Source organism: Symphalangus syndactylus, chromosome 23 (genome assembly GCF_028878055.3).
Source record: "Symphalangus syndactylus isolate Jambi chromosome 23, NHGRI_mSymSyn1-v2.1_pri, whole genome shotgun sequence".
NCBI lineage: Eukaryota > Metazoa > Chordata > Mammalia > Primates > Hylobatidae > Symphalangus > Symphalangus syndactylus.
This window is the reverse complement of record NC_072445.2, coordinates 13539724-13560251: the sequence shown is the minus strand read 5'-3', so window position 1 is coordinate 13560251 and position 20528 is coordinate 13539724. Positions and strand designations below refer to the sequence as shown.

The 20528-nt window shown below is 41.1% G+C and overlaps 1 protein-coding gene across 3 annotated transcripts in view; it reads left to right on the top strand.

The window, feature by feature from the left end:
- KIF6 (kinesin family member 6) overlaps window positions 1-20528 on the top strand; it is a 381205-nt gene that overhangs the window by 181907 nt on the left and 178770 nt on the right. For all 3 annotated transcript variants that reach the window (XM_063632298.1, XM_055263866.2, XM_055263865.2), the window contains exon 13: window positions 2399-2617. In XM_063632298.1, the coding sequence (XP_063488368.1) occupies window positions 2399-2617 (219 nt within the window). The remainder of the gene's footprint in view (window positions 1-2398; window positions 2618-20528) is intronic.

Sequence of the window (20528 nt, the reverse complement as noted above, 5' to 3'; positions counted from 1 at the left end):
CCAAGAAAACCTCCTGAAATCTCACAGTTACTCAGAGTCGGGTTGGAGGATGTTTTCATATCTTTCTTTGTAGAACCCAGAAGGCTGAGACTGTGACACAACAAATGGGAAAGATATGGCTTCCAGGAAATAAAAAAAGTGATTATAATTGAGTTTAACAAAAGACAGTAATGCACCCAAATGACTGCAAACGACATCAGATCTTCTTGGAAAGAGAGTGAAAATGATGTCCTGTCGGTGACATCCTCAGCTTGAATAAAGTTCACACACCCCTTCACAAAATATATGACAGGGGGATTCATGACCCAGCAAAGTGCTTGGCACAAAGGCCATTCCCGTAAATGGGAATGGGGAGGATAAGAAGACAGGGGAAAGGTGAGAAGAAGGAAGGCAGCACAGAAGATAGATTCGTATTGTGATCTTTATGAAATGTACGACAGAACGCATCATTATTCTCATTAAAATCTTCAAGGGGCTTCCCATCATACGAAGAATGAAACCAAACTCCTTGCTCTGGTTTACGAGGGCCTGGAGGATCTTGCTCTGCCTACCCCACCCCCTCCCCCACGGACCTCATTTCTCATGCCTCGTCCCACGTGTGCTAGGCTTCAGTCATGGTTACCTTCTTGTTGTTCTTCTAACACGAGGTTCCTCAGCCTTGGCACTATCAACATTTGTGGCTGGATAATTCTTCATCTCAGGAGCTGTCCTGTGCATTGTAGGATGTGGGATCACAGGACTGCAGCATTGGGAGCCACTTCCGGGCCTGTTTCTCTTTAGGGATTTCACCATCTCCTCTGCATAGATGTTCTTCCTCTCTCTGGTTATTCTTATGGCTCAGATCTCAGCTTAAAGGTCACTCTTAGGCCTTTTGTAGCACCCAATGTATAGCAGCTGCCCAGTCATCCTTGACCTTCTTCAGATTAGGTATCTGGCATTCTGAGGTTGTGTGTGTGTGCGTGTGCATGCATGCATGTGTGAGACCTCTTTCCCCGGTAGGACGTCTGCTTCATGAGAGCAAAAAACTAGTCTGCCTTGTCATTGCTCTATACCGATGCCTAGAACAGGGCCTGGCATCTATAGCACAAGCTCCAACAAATATCACTGAATGCATGAGTCAATGGTTATTGCCATCACAGTGTGTGAACCAATGGAAGTGTATGATGACATTGGTAATCATTTCCATACAAAGAGGATCAGCGTGTTCAGCCAGAGCCCTGTTCTTCTCTGTCATGTTAATGCTTAGACACTAAGAAGCTGTGAACATTTTTGGTAAGTACATGTTGTTTTGGGGCGAGGAATGGAAGCCACATCAGAGAGAGCAAACCTGATTATGCTTCCAGAAATCACCAAGTGGGAGTTAACGCTGAGGAGGAAGATGGAGATCAAATGACTTCCATGCTGCTTGTCCAAGAATAAATATCATCTGGGTACCTCTCCGCCTTTCTAAGTAGCAGTGCTGTCTGTATCCCCTTCCTCTGAAAAGTTTACCCTTTGGGACACATACCACATTTAGACTCCCATTTTAATGAGCCTTCTCTAGCGATGCAAAGGCATTGAATTCATCTTACCCCATATGCAGTTAGAGCTCTGAGATTCTCAATAGGGGTTACAGTCTTTCCGTTTAGCAGATTGGACAAAAATCTCTTAGAGTTCGGCATCTTGAACCCAGAATGAACACTGAAGTAGGGTAGAGGGGAGTGGTTTTATCCTTTATCATCAGTGGTCCTGGCATATCTCAATGGCCCACAGAAGGTGCATTTTAAAGTGATAAGTCTGTGCTAATAATTCGCTTCTTTTCAGTTCCATTTGAGACCAAACATTAGTGGCTTAAAAAGCCCCCATCTGAATGTACTCTACATAAGCATGTGTTGAGCTTGGGGTGCTCTGGCTGCACCTTTGTCACCGCACCGGCCGCCAGGATGAAGATGGCTGATCTGCCAGCCGGGTGGGTTTCACCATTCTCCCGCTCTGCTCTTCTGCTGCCTCCTGAGCAGGCGCATGCTCGACCAGGGGGCTGATACATATGCATAGGCTATGTAAGTAAATTCATCTTTTATCTGGGAAGATGTATACATAGCCTATTGTCTACTACTATTCAGCCTTCATTTGACTTTTTATAAGCACTTTCATAAGATTGTTAAGACGTACCTGGTTTAAACTCAGAACATTTTAAAGACCTTGGGTTTCCTAATTTTTCATACAATGGTGCTATATTGAAAGAAAGCCTCCTAAATTGTCCATAACTATATATGGGGCTTCAGGAAGTTGAAGCCTTCCTTCAGTCTTTACCATATGATAAATAGCAAATGTTAGGAACATTAATGACACTTAGGACATTTGTGTTTTGATTACTATAAGCTAGCATCAGTCATTAAATCCTTAAGTCAAGTTTCAGATATCCTGGTCAACATGTTAAAAAAAGAAAAGAAGAAAGCTCAGGAGGCTCTCCACTTGGCTGGCATGGATAGACATGAATTCAGACACTCCCAGAGCCCACCCTTCCCCCTGGGAAACCCAGAAGAAGGTCAAAGAATGCAACTATCCTCAGCTCCCTCACAGGCCCAGGACTTCAGCATTTTGGGGAAAAGATCCAGTTTGCTCCACAAGAAAACAGGTCAGTTGACTAAATTTCCAACATTTCTCATTGTCTGTAAAGGATTTCAATGTAGCACCCTTTAGTTTTACATGTATCAGGATGAAGGCTCAAACAATTTCTTTGTTAGAATTATTTTTTATAACTATCAATTAAATTAAATACCAGTTTCCCAAACTGATGACTGAACTGAGAGGAACCAAGTATGAATTTTCACAGAATTCAGTGGTAGAATAGATGGGTTCAGGGTAACAGTAAAAAAGTTAACTTTAGAGAAAGGGAACAAATAAGATCAGATATTGCTGATATGATGATGATGCAGTGCTTATTTCTAAATCCAAATGAACTATCTGCAGGAAAACTACTTAAAAATATTACCAGGCCAGGCACAGTGGCTCACACCCGGAATCCCAGCATTTTGGGAGGCCAAGGCGGGCAGATCACAAGGTCAGGAGTTCAAGAACAGCCTGGCCAATATGGTGAAACCCTATCTCTACTAAAAAGTGCAAAAATTAGCTGGGCGTGGTGGTGCGCGCCTGTGATCCCAGATACTCAGGAGGCTGAGGCAGGAGAATCACTTGAACCCGGGAGGTGGAGATTGCAGTGAGCCGAGATCAGGCTACTACACTCCTGCCTGGGTGAGAGAGTGAGACTCTGTCTCAAAAATAATAATAATAATACCACAGCCTTAAATGGCAATAAATTAATAAAACTTTGTCAGATAATAGCATTTGGTGGGGTTGGGCCAACTCAGAGGCACCTTTCCTGTTTCCAGCTTTTAAAAGGTGTGTCAGTCCTGCTACTACAGACTGTGCTGGGAGCCCAAGTTCATTTGTGTATGTTTCTGTTAGGCCAGCAGAGCATGATGTGCACTCAGGTGACTGATGCCTTTCCCTTAAAGACATTGAAGAACCAGACCTATGGAATGTCCTAGAACAAATGAGCAAAGCCCTTCCGTTTTTGGCAACATAAATTGAAATTTTTTGTATAAACATGTGTTGGAATGGACTACCTGACACGCATGGTTTTCTGAAGGATTCAGCCTGGAAATAATTAAGCAGTATGGTGCTCATTAAGAAGCACGTATTTTAGTTAAGACAAGATTGAGAAGCATGGAAATACATTTCGTGACATTACAATTCTTTATCTCTTAATTCCATATCTCCTTGCTTTGAATATTTTTTCAGCAACACAGTAGAATTAACTCAAAATCCCAGGAAACCAAACATGCTGTTTTTACCACTTATCGTGATGGCAGTAGACAATGAAGATCAATAATTCCTCCCTGTGATAGTTTTCTATACATCTTTGCTAGTTGGGAAAATGGGGCCATCTGGATTGCTGAATTCATTAATTCATTCATTCATTCACTCATTCCTCTTTCATTCGACGAATATTTGTAGAGCACATCCTTTGTTCTAGGCACAGCGCTAATTAGTATTACTATGGCCACAGCTTACACAGTCCTTATATTCATCAGGTACTATTCTAAGTTCTCTGCCTGGATTAACTCCTTTAATCTTTATCCTATAAGTTCTTGTTTTATTCCATATTACAGAATAAAACACACATGGACAAATACAGCCTCTGACCTCAGAGTATGTACAGATTGACAGGGAAGAGAGCCACTGAACAATCAATTACAGACGTACACGTCTGTATTACTGAGAAAGCACATACCAGGAAGCCAATCTCCAGTTAAGACCAGGAAAACCCCAAAAGTGGGGGTAGAGGTAGAAATGTGGCCAGAAGGAATATTGCAAGCAGAGAGAGTCAATGGCATGAATAGCTTTCCAGGCCTTTGTGGTGGAAAGGAGCATTTCAGGAAGTACAAAGGCCAGGTGTGGCTGGGATCTGGGGAGTGAAAGGCTGGGATGACAGGTTGATTGACATGGGAAGAAGGGATTGACAGAGGACACCAAGACTGCATGACAAGTTAGGAGGCCATGGCAGCAGTCCAGGCCAAAGGACAGGGTTGATGAGAGAGAGGCAGGGGCATCAGAAGCATTTATGAGGTCGAGTAGACAGGGATCTGTGGCAGATTGGATGTTGGGGTAAGGGTGAGGATTGGCCCCCAGGTGTCTGGGTGGCTGGGGAGGCTTTTCATGGAGACAAGAAACAGTGAGTGCCTTCCCTGGCCCCACAATTTCCCCAATTGACATTGTTGGCTATAGAGAGCATGGGATTGGCATCTCTGCTGAAATAAAATCGGTACTCATGTTAGAACCTCATGGCTTATGATAGAGGGGGAGCTCTGTTTACTGGCCTTTTCCAAAGGCACACACTATTGTACCCATGCAGAAATGGCCTCAGATATCACTGCCCAGCCCCTTGTTGTGTGCCAGGCCTTTTCTATTTCTATGTCTTCTTGCCCACACCATCTCCCTTCTCATAATTCTTCTTCCCCACAGCATCTTATAATCACTCTCCTTCCTTATAATTATAGTTAGGACTTTCAGTAACTCTTTTCCTCCCTTGATATTGCTATTGAGACAGACTAGAGTTTTGTTTGGAGAATGAAAATAAAGTTTACTTGAATAGAAAATCACTGAAAAAAGAATGGAAATTTTTTGTAAAGTCCAAATACAAATGAGGTTAAAGTTTTGGAGAAGAGACTTCTATTTGAAAGGGTTTTTGAGTTGTTTTCACTGTCATTGGATATAGTTCTACCAATAACTTTAAACAGAGGTAGGCTCACAAATGGAATGATAATGATCTCACCATTTGGGGGAGGGATTGATTGGGGATTGATGTGGTTTTTTTTTTGGCAAAACTACAAATAGGATGAAAATTGTTGTGGATGATCAAGGCAGCAAAGCAACAGGTAATGGGATAGTTGATTACAATATTTAAGATTCTAGGAGCTGATCAGGCTTTTATTATTCCATTATTTTATATACAAGAAGCTTGTATAAACTAAACCAAATGCAAAAAAATTAATAAGTATGTTGTTTTGAAAGTATTTCTGCCTTTATGTCAGTGTTAACGGTTTCTATTAACTGTCCCCAGGGCTGCTTCTAATGCAGAAAGTAAGTAAATCTGACTATCTCTGAAACTGTCTCCCCTTTGACAACCCTCTCCCATCTCCCATTCACCTCCACTTTACCACTTTATGCTGAAAATAACTCCCTTCGAATTAGAAAATGAAACCGAATTCATGGTTCCCTAGAGAGCCCTGCAGAGTCACTGCGCAGGCAGCCTGACATGGCCGAGGAAGGTCAGGGGCTTTGGGGCTTTTTGCTGTTGTTTTAGACTTTAAATGTCTGTTTTGGTTTCATTGAAATAATGAGAGGGATCGTTCCGCTCCATAGTTTGGAAAGAGTTGTATTGTTCACTTTAAAATAGGAGGCATTTTAAGGTTGGAGTTTTAAAAAAATTTCTTTCTGTTTTAGTTTTCTGACTGCCTATTCTAAATAGTCACCTGGAACCAGTCAGTGTTCTGAGAGCCCTGATGACTCACCACCTCCTTTAACTCTTTGAGATACCAACAGAACCCACTCATCACAGATGATGCCATTGGCATTTTAAAAGGTGAAATGAAAGCCAAAGCTGTAGCCTGGAGGCTCCAGACCCTTATCTCCTACTCCATGAGAATTTGTTGAGTCCCTGCTGTGTATATAGAAAGGCCCAGGGTACATATTGTAGGAAATGCCAAGGTGAACGGAGAATGGGTCTCTGGTTTGGGGAGCTTACATTTAAACAGTGGAGGCTGGCTTTGTACCCAAAGAGCAGAGACTGAAATAACAAGTGCTCTAAGCAGGAATTGGAAGAAATACTCTGTGAATTCAAAGGAGAAGGAGAGGATTTAATAAGTAGATTGAGAAAAGCATTACAGAGCAGGTGTGACATGAAAGTTATACCTCAAAGGATGGGCAGAATTGGGACATTCAAAGATGGAAGAAAGAACATCTCAGTCTTAAAGAATAATGTGAACATTTGTATGTCTTCTTAAGAGGAATGGCTATCAGGTCACCCTTTTTCTTTTTTTTTTTTTTTTGACGGAGTCTTCGCTCTTTCACTCAGGCTGGAGTGCAGTGGCATGATCTCGGCTCACTGCAAGCTCCGCCTCCTGGATTCGTGCCATTCTCCTGCCTCAGCCTCCCGAGTAGCTGGGACTACAGGTGCCTGCCACCACGCCCCGCTAATTTTTTGTATTGTTTAGTAGAGACGGGGTTTCACCGTGTTAACCAGAATAGTCTTGATCTCTTGACCTTGTGATCTGCCCACCTCGGCCTCCCGAAGTGGTGGGATTACAGGCATGAGCCACTGTGCCCGGCCAGGTCACCCATTTTTAAATTGAATTATTGGTTTTCTTTCTGTAGAGTTATTTGAGTTGCTTATGAATATCTTATCTATTTCAGATATTAATCCCTGATCAGCTGTATGGCTTACGATATTTGCTCCCAATTCATAGGTTGCCTCTGCTCTCTGTTGTTTACTTTGTTCTGCAGAAGCTTTTTATTTTGATGTAACCCCATTTGTCTAATTCTGCCCTTGTTGCCTACACTTTGGGGGTCAAATCTAAAAAATTATTGCTGAGATCAGTATAATGTGTTTTTTTCCCCCTGTCTTTTCTTCTAGTAATTTTTCAGTTTCAGATAAGTTTAACCTTCAGTCCATTTTGAGTTGATTTCTGCATATGGTGTGAGATAAGCATCCAGTTTTGTTCTTCTGCATATAAATAGTTGTCCCAACACCACTTATCGAAGATTCTCTTTTTCTCATTGTGTATTCTTGGTATCTTTGTCAAAAATCAGTTGAGTCTACACGTGTGGTTCGTTTCTGAGCTCTCTATTCTGTTCCATTGGTCGATGAGTCTATTTGTATGCTAGGACTACACTGTTTGTTCTTTTTACTCGTGATAGCTTTGGATATTCAGGGGTTTTTGTGGTTCCATATGAAATTTAGAATTTATTTTTTCTGTTGCAATGAAAAATGATTTTGGAATTCTGATAGGGAATACATTGAATCTATAGATCACTTCAGTAACATGGACATTTTAACAATATTAATTCTTCCAGTCTATGAACAGATACATGAAAAAATGTTCGATATCACCAATCATTAATGAAATGCAAATTTAAAACTGCAATAAAATACCACCTCACACCTGTCAGGATAGCTATTACCAAAAAGACAAGAGATGACAAGTGTTGGGGAGGATGTGGAGAAAAGGGAACCCTTGTACACTGTTGGTGGGAATGTAAATTAATACAGCCATTATGGAAAACTATATGGAGGTTCCTAGAAAAACTAGAAATAGAATTACTATATGATCCAGTAATGCCACTTCTGGATTTGAAATCAATATGTATCCAAAGATTTGAAATCAAAATGTCAAAGACATGTCTGCATTCCCATGTTCACTTCGCCATTATTTACAGTAGCCAAGTGATGGAGTTAACCTAAATGTCCATCAACAGATGAATGGATAAAGAAAATGTGGTACATATACACAATGCAATACTATTCAACTTCTAAAAGGAAAGACTTTTTGCCATTTGTGACAACATGGATGGAATTGGTGAACATTATACTAATTGAAATAAGCCAGGCACAGAGAGACAATACCACATGTTCTCACTTATACATGGAATCTAAAACAATCCAACTCAAAGAAGCAGACAGTAGAATGGTGGTTACCAAAAGCTGGGAGGAGGGGATGGGGAGATGATGGTCAAAGGGTACAAAGCCTCAACTAGATGGGAGAAATGTTGTCTTTTACTTTGACGTATATTGTACTGCGTAATGAATGTAATAAATAATGTACATTTCAAAATTGCTGACAGAGTAAATTTCAGATGTTCTGACCACAAAGAAATGATAAGTATTTGAAGTGATGATATGTTAATTAGCGTTATTTAATTATTCCACTTGAATTCATAAATCATGACATCCCTTTGTACCTCATAAATATATACAATGATAATTTGTCCATTTACTACTAAAAATACAAGTTAAAAAAAGAATAATATGAGCAAAGTCTTGGGAGCAGGGACACAAGGAAACCCGTGTAGAGTTGGCAGGGATATTTGTGTAGCCAGAGCTTTGGAAGTGTGCAGGAAATCAGAAGAAATAAGGCTAGAAAAATAAGTGGGAAATTGCTAGAATGGTTGCCTTAGGGAGAGGGAGTAAAGGAATAGATGGGAACTTCTTTTAACTTTGTATGCTTTCATACTGTTTTAATTTCTTACTTTTCTTTATTGAATAAGGGGAGTCATGTTACAGAAATCTTTGAATGCCAAGCCAGGGGATTTTTTTTTTTTCATTTGCTTGTAAGAGAACCACCAAAGCAGAAGGGGCTATGGTGATAGTTGTGCTCTGGGGAGGTATTTTTAAGAGAACTCTTTGGAGTATATTGGAGATGAGGTGCCTGGAGAGGAAGTAAATAGTTTAGGAAATGTAATAGACCAGGCTGGGAGTAATTGGAAACAAAGAAGAGGAGAGGAACATAGGGAGATAGAGGGGAGGGAGCCCACCGCAGGTCTTCATGGAATAAAGGAAGGCTCTGCTTCTCTCTCTTCCCAGCCTTCTCAGTGCTCCTGGCGCTTAGATGCTAATGATGCAGCTGTAGACACAAGAAGGAGAACAGTGGAGCTGGTGCTTCCCTAGGCTGCTGCTTCGAACCTTGAGTCAGTTCCTTGAGTTTGTTTTACTGTTGCTTGAAGAGTATGTTAAGCCTTTACAAACTACTTACAAACCACTGCTTGTAAAGGCTCAATATACCCGGTCCTCTAACAGGTTTAAAAGAAAAGTTCAAGGAGAAGTTGATAGAGGCAAGACTCACTCATGAAGCAACCAGAGAAACAGAATAAAAACCACATTGTTTCTAAGGTTCTTTCCAGCTTGCTTTGTTGCAGGCCTTAGGCACAAATGCCTCCCTCTGCTTTTGAAATCTCCCATGATCCATCTCATCCTCTCTTTCGGAACTGACCACACTTTCATCTTTGCATTTCCTCATGAATGCAATTAAAGAAACAATCAGTAAATGGACCATTGACTTCTCTATACCTCTGTGGTCAATCGTACTTCTGCAGAGCACAGTACTGACCAAACAGTTATCAAGGTTTATTCCAGGTGCTACATCAGAGAAATGCATCTTTGTATCCTTCCCATTTGAAGGGTATATAGATTGGATGAAACAAATAAATTATACCTGACAAAGAAGGAGTTGTGGGGGAGAGAGAGAGAGAGAGAATGCACACAGGAGAGTGAGTGAGTGCACGGATCTCTGCTTTCTGGTGTGAATATTTATTTTATCTAGTAGACTTTGTGATCCCATTAAGGTCTTCAACTTGAAGTTGCCATCTTTGAGCACCTCAGGAGTTTTTAATCTGGTGGGAGAGATAAACAGGTTGATGGAGCTGTCTTTCAGTGTAATAAATGCACAAGAAAAGGGCCTGGATTATTGAGGGTTTCTGCAAAACAGTATTCCATTCAGTCAATTCCAGACTCTTTGGAGAAAAGGGTATGATCAGAACAAAAAACACAGATTCTAAGTTTGTAGAGGATTCAAACTAGTGGTATCAAAGAGACAGAAAGTAAGCTTGGTAAAATGCATACCTATTCCCTATGGATATTAAAATTGCCCAGGGTGACACCTGGGATGGACATATAGAGGAAGCCCATGACTCTGGTATCCAAGTAGCCAGTGATAGCAGGGAAATGACTAGAAGGGAGGTCTGCCAAGGACAGTGAAGAGTAGAGGGTAAAGGAAGAGATAACTAAGTGGAATGAATCTGAAAGGGAAAAAGAGTTACTTGTATTGTGGTATTTGCTTGTTAGTTTATTTTCAACAATACAAATGAGTGTTGTTCTAGAGTCACCAAGAGAAAACAGGTAGAATCCCAAACAACATTTCCATTTTCCCATCTAGTTGTAGGGGGAATCATATGCCCATTTTTCTCAGTTTGCCCTGAGGTTGGGGGAAAAGGCTTGCTTGCTTTCTTTTTCTTTCTTTCTTTCTTTCTTTCTTTCTTTCTTTCTTTCTTTCTTTCTTTCTTTATTTTTTGAGATGGAGTCTCACTCTGTTGCCCAGGCTGGAGTGCAATGGTGCCATCTCAGCTCACTGCAACTTCCGCCTCCCGGGTTCGAGGGATTCTCCTGCCTCAGCCTCCTGAGTAGCTGGGATTACAGGTACCCACCACCATGCCCAGCTAATTTTTGTATTTTTAGTAGAGACGGGGTTTTGCCATGTTGGCCAGGCTGGTCTCGAACTCCTGGCCTCAGGTGATCCATCCGCCTCAGCCTCCCAAAGCGCTGGGAGTAAAGGCATGAGCCACTGCACCCAGCCTAAAAGGCTCTATTTATATTCAGTTATGTCTATAAACTAGGATGAGTATTGCCTACTCAAGAAAATGAATTCTTCAAATAGAAGGGATGCCTTCAAACCTCCATTCAGATGCTTCTGGGGCCCAGGTACAGTAGCTTTTGCCTTTAACCCTAGCACTTTTGGAGGCCAATGCATGGTGGTGCATGCCTATAGTCCCAGCCACTTGGGAGGCTGAGGTGGGAGGATCACTTGAGCCCTGGAGGCAGAGGTTGCAGTGAGCCGAGATCGTGCCACTGTACTCCAGCCTGGGTGACAAAGTAAGACCTTGTCTAAAAAAAAAAGAAGGAATTTCTGGGGAGAGGGCACTCATCTCAGGCCTGGTAGAGAACCCTAACCAAACAATCATAGAAGACACATTTCCCAGAGTGATTTACTTGTAGGCAACAGAAAAGTTAACTATGGTTCTGGGCATGGGAACCCGATCTTTTGGCTCTAGGATAAAAGATTATAAATACTAAGCCTGAGTCAGAGCACAGATAATTTTCATTTTATTGAACATGGCATCCCCAAATTACTTTGCCAGTGGATTATTTTGAGCTCAGATTGCATTTCCCCATATATTAGTAGGTTGGATTCCCCGGGGAGCAAAGTCTGAGCTGGATGCTTATTAGGGCGTGCCCATGGGGCCAACACCTGTGGAAGTGAGAGGACAGGAGCAGGACTTAGAGGACGGACAAGATGAGCTGTATTGCAACTTTGCCAGCTGACAGCAGCCTCAGTTGACCTAACAAGGGGCTCTGGAGCTGGGCAGGCCTTTCAGAGTTGTCCTAAGTTATGGCAAGGGGACAGGGCCTTTCTACCCTCACGATGGTCAGTCATTGGATATAGTCCTGCCCCTGTAAGGAGCATGGCTTTAAATGAGGCAGTTTTTTTCCAGCTGAGAAAATCCCCAGATAGAATTGACAGCGAGGACTTTCCTCTAACATGCTCCCCGCAGCTGGAGGAATACGTCCTTTATTCTTCAAGGGGTGTCTGGATGGCGCATCACAGTATCTAGCACAGCCAGTAAGTTTTCCAGGATTTCCAAGATACCAGCGTAGTCCCTAATTTAGCTGAATTATGTAACTTTAAAGCCCACAGTGTAACTCCATAGTAATATGGCCCATAAAGTTGAATAAGTATAGGAATTATGTAATCTAATCACTATTTTTAACATTGTTTTCATGACAAAATATATGCTGCATTTCTACTTTGGATGCCAAGAGCACAAGCCCTGTCAGGGAACAGAAGGTCCCTCTCTTTCTCACTCTCTCTCTGTTTCTATCTCTCTCTCTCTCTGTCTCTTTCACACACACAGACACACACACAAACACACACACACACACACACACACAGCCTTGCCCAAACTTTGGAAATAAAACATTATTCTTTCGCCAATCATGTATTTACTCTGTGAAACACATGAAGTACTGTGCTATTCTAAATGAGGTGGAGAACATAAGACATTCTACTACAGGAGCACTGGGAAGCATAAAGAACTATCCTTAACTAAAGGAGCAGTGGCTCCTATTATTCATTTAATAAAAATTCATTGAATTTAAGCTAGGTTCCAGACACTGTACAAGGTGTTGGAGTTTAGAAGGTAAATAAGACCCAGTACCTGTGTCAAGTGGCTCACAATCTCAAAGAGCACCTATGGTGCACAGATGTACAGGGTGCCCTGGGACATGGGAAATGGATGCCGACTATTCCCAAATAGGTTTAGGAAAACCTGCCTGGAAGAGGTGGTAGTTGAACGACATCTTCAAAGAGTAATCATATATATGGCAGAATAAATAGGGGAGGGAAGTAAAGAAGAGAGCACCGAGGCTCAGGGAACTTCTCAAGCGAACATGCGGAGGTGTGGGACACACAGAGGGTCTGTGACGTTGCAAAAGCATTTGGTTGGGCTGGATTGCGGGGTTTGTGTGGATAGGATGGTGTTTAGCAAGAAACAAAGCTAAAGAGAGACCAGTTCATGAGATGCTTAAAAGCCATGCTTTTGAATTTAGAACTTTATTTTCTTGGCAGTAGGGAGCTGTTCTGGCTTTTTAACAGAAAAGTAGCATGGCCGTATTTCTGTTATAGAAAGAGCACTGATAGCAATGTGCAGAGTAAATTGGATACTGGAGGGAAGATAGACAGGACGTTGTAACAGCAGTCAAGCTACATAATTATAAGGACCTCGACCAAGCCAGCCACGGTAGGGACTGAAAAAATGAGACAAGCATTTGAGATACATAGCAAAGAGAGCCAATTAGAATGGAGGTAAGATGAATAACCTAGGATTACACTCAGGTTTCTGAGTGGATATAGTGCCATTTTCCAAGAAAAGTAGGTTTGGAGGGAGGGTTGATTGGTTAAATTATGCATATGTTAAGAATGAGCACAAGATAGGAATGTCTATGCAAGCGAATGTATAGCTTTAGCGTGCTCAAAGCAAAGGCTTAATTAGAGAAATGAATGTATAATTGACTGTTGTCGCCATGAGAGCAGATAAGGGGGTCCAAGGCTTGAAATTGTCTCAGTTATAGTTTCATTTCATAAGGAGAAGGGTAGCCAGGAAAAGAGGAAACGAGGACCAAAGGCGGAATGCTTATTAAGGAGCCCAAGTATTGACGGAGTAGGCTGAGGCAGAAGATCCAGCAAAGGAGAACTGTGAAAGGCAAAAGAGAGCTGGGCAAGAGAGCAAGATCTCAGAAGCCAAGCTAGAGGTTGAGTTTGAAGGAGATGGATGTGGTTCACAGTACTGGATGTTGCAGAGTGATCAAGTAAGATGAGAACTTCAAGGAATCTGTTGGATCTGGGTGGAAAGTGATCAGTGACCTTTGCCAAAGCTGTCTCAGAGAGTGTAGGGGCAGGCAGAAAGCTCACTGTAACAGATGGACGAGTAGGAGGTGAAGAAGTAGAGACAGAAATGGTCACACAGATCATTGGAGATTAAGGAATTTTGAGGCTAGAGTTGTTAAATGGAGTTCCTTTGTGGGTGCTGCAGTCATTCAAGATATTGAGAGGAAATTAGGTGGGTAGGAAAACTGTGAACCAGGAGCCCAGGTCAGCTGGGGGTACTGGATGATTTTTTCACTCTTTGATCCAATATACACAGGGCGCCCTTAAGTTATATCACTGGAAAGAGTGGGTAGTGGGACCACATGTTACAAATCTCAAAGGAGGAATAGTTTTTAATTCTGAAATGGTATCTGGGAGCCAGAAGGCCAACACTGTCTCTGGCCTTTCTGATATTTACATTGTGGGAGAATAAACATCCTCCACTTGATAGGGCTCCAGAGAAGGCAATGTCCTTGAGGGGAAAGTGAGATGTCAGTGAAGGGAAAAGGCTGAAGGAAAATTCCATGAAACTGTGGAGCATGTGGGAGAGTTAAACTGCAATGGAATGAGGGTTCCAGAGAGCAGAGTGGGGCAGGTTCTCAGGGAAGCCAGCAGTGGAAGGAGGAATGGGTGGGATGAGACAGAGGTGGGGCAAGGAAGTAGAGAATAATATATGAGATGACAGTTGCCTGGAGGGTCTTGCATTTTGTGGGTGGCCAAAGATGACAGGATAAAAGTCATGGTAAGATTGATTATCCTTGAGGGTACAGGCCTGGTAAGTGCAGCAGATCTAGTCTCTTATTGGGTTTTTAATGATATGCTTCTGAGAATTCCCTTTGAAATGCACTCTTCCTGGATGATGTGGTAGAATGGGGGTGGAGGAGATCAGCTGGCTTCTGGAATATTCCACTCTCGTTGAAATCACAGCATCCTGTGGAAGTTGGAACCAAGGTACTGCCCAGAAAGGCTTGGGAAGAGTTGGAAATTATCTTTCTCCAGTAGATTTTTCCCTACATTTTTAGGGGGGCAGTTGGTATGGTCCTCACATACTCATCTCTTGACGACCCAATTTGGCTCCGGAAGCTGCAGCAGCTCTCCTAGGGATGGGGGCACTGACTTGGAGGCTGTTCCTGAAACAGTATCAACAGTTTTTTGGCTTCATAGATATGGGTCATTCCTAAGTTGGATGTTTATAAAATTGGTGTTGTATCTCCTAAATTCTAAGTTCCTAAATATGTCTTCACTATTCAGAGGCCTCCTCAGGGCCCACTCTAGAGGTAACATACAGACACTAAAGCAAGAGCAATAGAATTAGATCAAGGAGATTCTTTTTCTGGTCTGTTTGATATGGGTCAAACAGAGCTGAGAATGCTGAAACCTCCTATCTGACAATGTTAACTGTTACTTCCCTCTGACCATAATGTAATCAGACTTCATCCTGTGGTGAGAGACAATAATTACACTGAGTAAGAGCATCTGCCTTCACCCTGGAGTTTGAGAATTCCAATCAGCACTTCATTTTTCAAATTTGATTTTCTGGGATTTATACCAACAAAGACGAAAATGGTTTCTGTCAGTGCATTCAGTAGGGAATGTATTTTGGAAACACGATAGATGAACTCTGCCTTTGTCTGTAGCAAAAAACATGATCTTTATAAAACATCTATCAATTGCTCTGACAACCCAAACCAGAATTTACCACTCTGCTCCTATGACAGTTAGGTTTAGCTGGTTTTCGTGTTCATGATTATGTTATCAATATTTATTATAATCAGTATATGTGTGTGAGGGGAAATGAGTGTGACCGAAAAGGCACCTTGGAAGCAAGAAGCCGTTCTCCACTGTGCACATGTGAAGTTTGTCTTTTGATTGGAACCTCAGTCATTGCTTGAAAAGCCCTCTGTCACCTGTTACACTGCCTTTTAACCTCCCTCAGCTGGAAAGCTTTGCTCAGACATAGTACCGCACCCGCTCTAACTGCATTTCAGGCTGATTTGGTTCCTTACTTTCTGATTCCGTAATTTCTAGTTTTGCAACACTGGCTGAAGCTGTGCATCGGTGAATCTGGTGAGTTCTTATCTTTGGGTTATTGTACTTCATTTTAGTGAGCAGAGGTTCTTGGAGATTCCACAACCATCCCTTCTCCAAACATCTTGGGCCTCAGAGAATTGTGTGTTGTGTTGGGCACTGTTCTGACACTGATAGATAGGCTATGTGCTTTGGTTGGAGCTACCAGCTTTATTAAACAAAAATAGAGGATAGTTCAATCTGAATTTCAGATAAAAAATAATTTTATTTTTTCCTATAAATTGGTCTTATGCAATATTTGAGACACACTTGTACCAAAAAACTATTCATTGATTATCTGAAATTCAAATTGAACTTGGAATCCTGTCTTTTACCTTTAACCCTTCTCCTGGCCCTTTTGTGATGTTGCCGTGGTAAAGGGATTCATAACTAGTCTCCAAGAAACTGCTCTACAAGAGGAATAGGGAAGCCTATACGGATTCATTAGCATGCACGACCTCTGCAGGGCTTATTTATTTTTTTGTTTGTTTGTTTGTTTGTTTGAGATGGAGTTTCACTCTGTTGCCCAGGCTGGAGTGCAGTGGCGCGATCTTGGGTCACTGCAACCTCTGCCCCCCGGGTTCAAGCGATTCTGTTGCCTCAGCCTCCGGAGTAGCTGGCACTACAGATGTCCACCACCACACCTGGCTTATTTTTGTATTTTTATTAGAGAAGGGGTTTCACCCTGTTGGCCAGGCTGGTCTCGAACGCCTGACCTCAGGTGATCCCTCCCTTGGCCTCCCAAAGGGCTGAAATTACAGGCATGAGCCACCGCGCCCGGCTGGCTTGTTTTTGTTTTTGTTTTGTTTTGTTTTGTTTGGAGGGGGGTGGGATGTGGGGGGAGTTGATCTTCATGTCATATTAACACCAGACATATTCTTTTTAGAAGACTGTAGTATAGTACTTCATATTTCAAGTCCTATGTTGCTCAATCACTTTTCTCATATTAAAGTAAAACTCTCAGTAAAATATGTCACCGCAGATTTTACTATCCACTGATATGACATGAAAAAGAGCTGTTGAACATTTTTTAACCATTAGCCTGCAGTAATCATCACTTAACTCAGATATAATAACACAAAGTAACTCTAAATTGCTTCAGTCACAGCTGTGCAAACATATGTGTGTGTACATACTTTCATGTACACACACCATAGAGCTCACATAGTCCACACAGCACACACATACACACACAAGGCACACATGTGCACATACTAGCTCTTTCATCTTACCATGCTTTTCTAGTACATCTAGTAAATCTCACAGTGCTGTTCTTAGTCTGTACTATACTAAATGAATGTCCTGCTACACTTAGTGTTCCAGAACTATCTAAAAGGTTGATTTCCTGAGTCATAGGTTAATTTTCCATTTTTAATTCCAGCAAGTCTAGCAGCTACTGGGGTGCTGAGCTCCAGCATTTATCTTGCCCCTTTATGATCTCAGTAAATTCCTTTGACCCACTTTGTTCTGTAAACATAAGCAGGACCAGAAAGCATTTGGTATGTATGACATAATGGAAAAGTGATGTTCTGCCTAATGTGGTTTTTTTGTGATTTTTCCCACCAAGGCTCAAGATACTGTTTGATAATGTCACACGAGGAGATAGGCAGGATTGGCAGTCTTTTGTTCTCTCTGAATGCATCAAGGTCTGTTAAACTGATGATGTTAGTTTCAATATACAGTAGATGGGCTCTTCTAAATTATTTTAAGCAGAAGTAAAAACCTAATCGATTATCATATTCATTTTATAACTTCACTGCTCATTACTCCTCTCCACTTCAATTACATGTGCAGTGTGAAATAATCAATTCCTGCCGTTAGCAAATAGAACCCACAGGACCTCATTATCCCCAGACTCGTTGCTTCGGTATTCAATTAACCATTTTTGTGGAATAGTTTTGTTTTATGGAAGATTGACACTGCTTAAGGTCCCATTTTTCACTAAGTGGAGGGAGGCAGGAGATGACAGTGCTGTAGGTGGTGGTTCATATGTCCAAGGAGAGGGATTCCCTTCAATTTTTGTTATCCACTGTCAACAGTTTGAACCTGCCAAAGGTTCAAATGCAAGATAGTCATTTGACTCAACTACAACCAATGTTCAGTGTCTCCTTAACACTTTCTTCTTTCTATCTTTCCCTAATGCCTAATAGTGAAAGCTTCTGGTGGGAGCTGGGGGTGCTCTGCCCAAAATATCCTTCTTTTTCCCTCAGCTTGAAATTGCCTAAGTTATAGTGTCATTTGGGTAAAGGAGATAACCTTAAAAAAGTTAAGCTGGGCATAGCCATCATTCTACTTTAGTGTGTTTCATTTGGTCACCTCCTTTCTTAGCTGTGATAAATGACACCCTTGGGTAGGGAACTTCAGTGCAGTACGGATGCCTGTTTCCTAGAGGCCTGGAGAGCAGGAGCATCAGCCAGTGGAAGAAGGATAGGGCCACAGTGTGGGAGGAAGAGGAATGAAATTTGCTATTCTGAAATGTTGCTACTCACATTCCTCTGCTCCCAGGGCCCCTCCAAGTCAGGTACAACTGTCGTTTAACTGAGAGTTAACTCCTGCGATTTTAGAGGTCAAGAAAGAGCAGGAAAGGGGTGAGGGGAACCAACCATAGTTAGCTGGCTTTCTGGTAATCTAGGCATTGTATCATTAAGGCCGACCCATGATTTGCCATGTACAGCCACCATAAGAATTTTCTAAGATTTTTCTCTGTTGCATGTGGCAACACATCCGTAAAGCTTAGCAAGAATGATGCCATAGAAGTTTTCATTTTTAATTTCACAAGTAATACTTGCACGTTTTCCTTTTAAAAAAACTAAAACATTACAAGTAACACTAAATTTTCTTTGACAACTCACCCCCGTCTCCCAGGCTTCTCCCACTTTCCCAGTAATAACTGTGGGTATGAGATCATTTCCTTTATTTACTTATACTTAAATAATATATACATTACTTTTAAAATATATAAAAAGTATAACTATATTTTATTTGTATTTATATAATATAAATAATATATTAGATATTTTATAATATATACAGTATAACAATATTTTACATATATAAGATATAATGATTATATATTTTTAACATGTATTTACTATATAAATATATATCTATTTAACATATATAATGTATAGTTTTTCTCTTTATATATATATATCCATTGAAACATATAACATTATTTTATGTGAATGTATCTGGATATTTTTTCATAAATTCATTTATTCAAGATTCAGTAAATACGTAAGTGCCTGCTCTGTACCAGAGCCCTGTGTCCACATGACACATTGTAGTAGACACAAGTTGCATATCTCTTACCCAAAATGCTTGAAACCAGAAGTGTTTCAGATTTTGGGAATATTTGCATTATACATACTGGTTGAGTATCCCTAATTTAAAAATCCAAAATCCACAGTGCTCCAGTGAGAATTTCCTTTGATCATCATGTGGGTGCTCAACACATTTCAAATTTTGGAGCACTGTGGATTTTGGATTTTCAGATTAGGTACTATTATTCTGAAATTACTTTTTTTCCTCCACTCAATATGTCTTGGAGGTTTATCCATTTTCATACATATAGATCCATCTCAGTGATTTTAATAATGCATAAGTATGGTATCTCACAGTTGATTTAGATATTCTCATACTGCTGGAATTACTGTCTTGGAATTTGACCTAGCCTTCCTCTGTTCTGCTGAGTGTTTCTCCAGAGTCGGCCAGCAGGGGAAAGGGACCCCTGGCAGCTTTTCCTTCCCTCTCACAGTGGGAGGGGTGGAGAAACCACATCTCCTATGTGGCTTTGTGATGACATGTTAGTCGTATTCCAGGTTGTCATACCAGACGTACAATGTAAGAGAAGTGTTTGAGATGGCTTTTTCTATTAGGATAATGCATGAAAGGTTTAATGATAAGAATCAAAATAGGAGTGGTGACAAGGAGAGTAGAAATGGAAAAGAGTTGTGGGCAGGGGACTTGTGAAGGGGTGGCAGTAAGCCGGGAGGAATACATCTGGACCACAACAGCACGCAAAGATGGTTGCGCCCAAGGAGAGGGCACAGAGTGGGCCAAGTTCACGTGGGTGCAGATCAAACGCCAGGGGGAGGTCCGTTTTGGTGTCAACTCCTATTTCTCATTTTCTGATATGGTTCCTATTCATGATGTTTGTTATCTAGTTCTCTTTTTAAATCCTCCTGAACTGTGAAAGCCTACATTCCTGTTTCTAGACATTGGGGTTTGATAAAAATGTGAAAAAGCCTTTCTGTCTGAACAAACAGAATGAGGCTTACAAGAAGATCCTCAAGAATGGGATGAAATCCAGTCTTCATAATTGAAATGTTTTCCTTACCTCATTCTGATCCACATGAATTTAATGTGCATTTTATATAAAAGGTTTTTCATATAGTTTTGAAAAATTAGTAGGTTTCATAATTTTCTTTTTCCAGTTGAGGTTTCAGAGCATTAATTTTATTATAGGTCTACTTCATCACAATTTAGTGTAAAAACATATTACTTAAGCTTTCCTTTGGTTTGTTCACTTTAATCATCAGTGAAAACAATGCTGGTCTTTCTATCATTAATCAAATTTTGATCCACAAACAAATGTTATATTATTTTCCATTTGTCCATCCATTCATTTAACCTGAAAACATTTAAACCAAATAGTAGAGAAAATCATCCCCAGGGAAAAAAAAAAGCCTTGAGTTTAATGACTACTTTTGGAAATTTCATCCA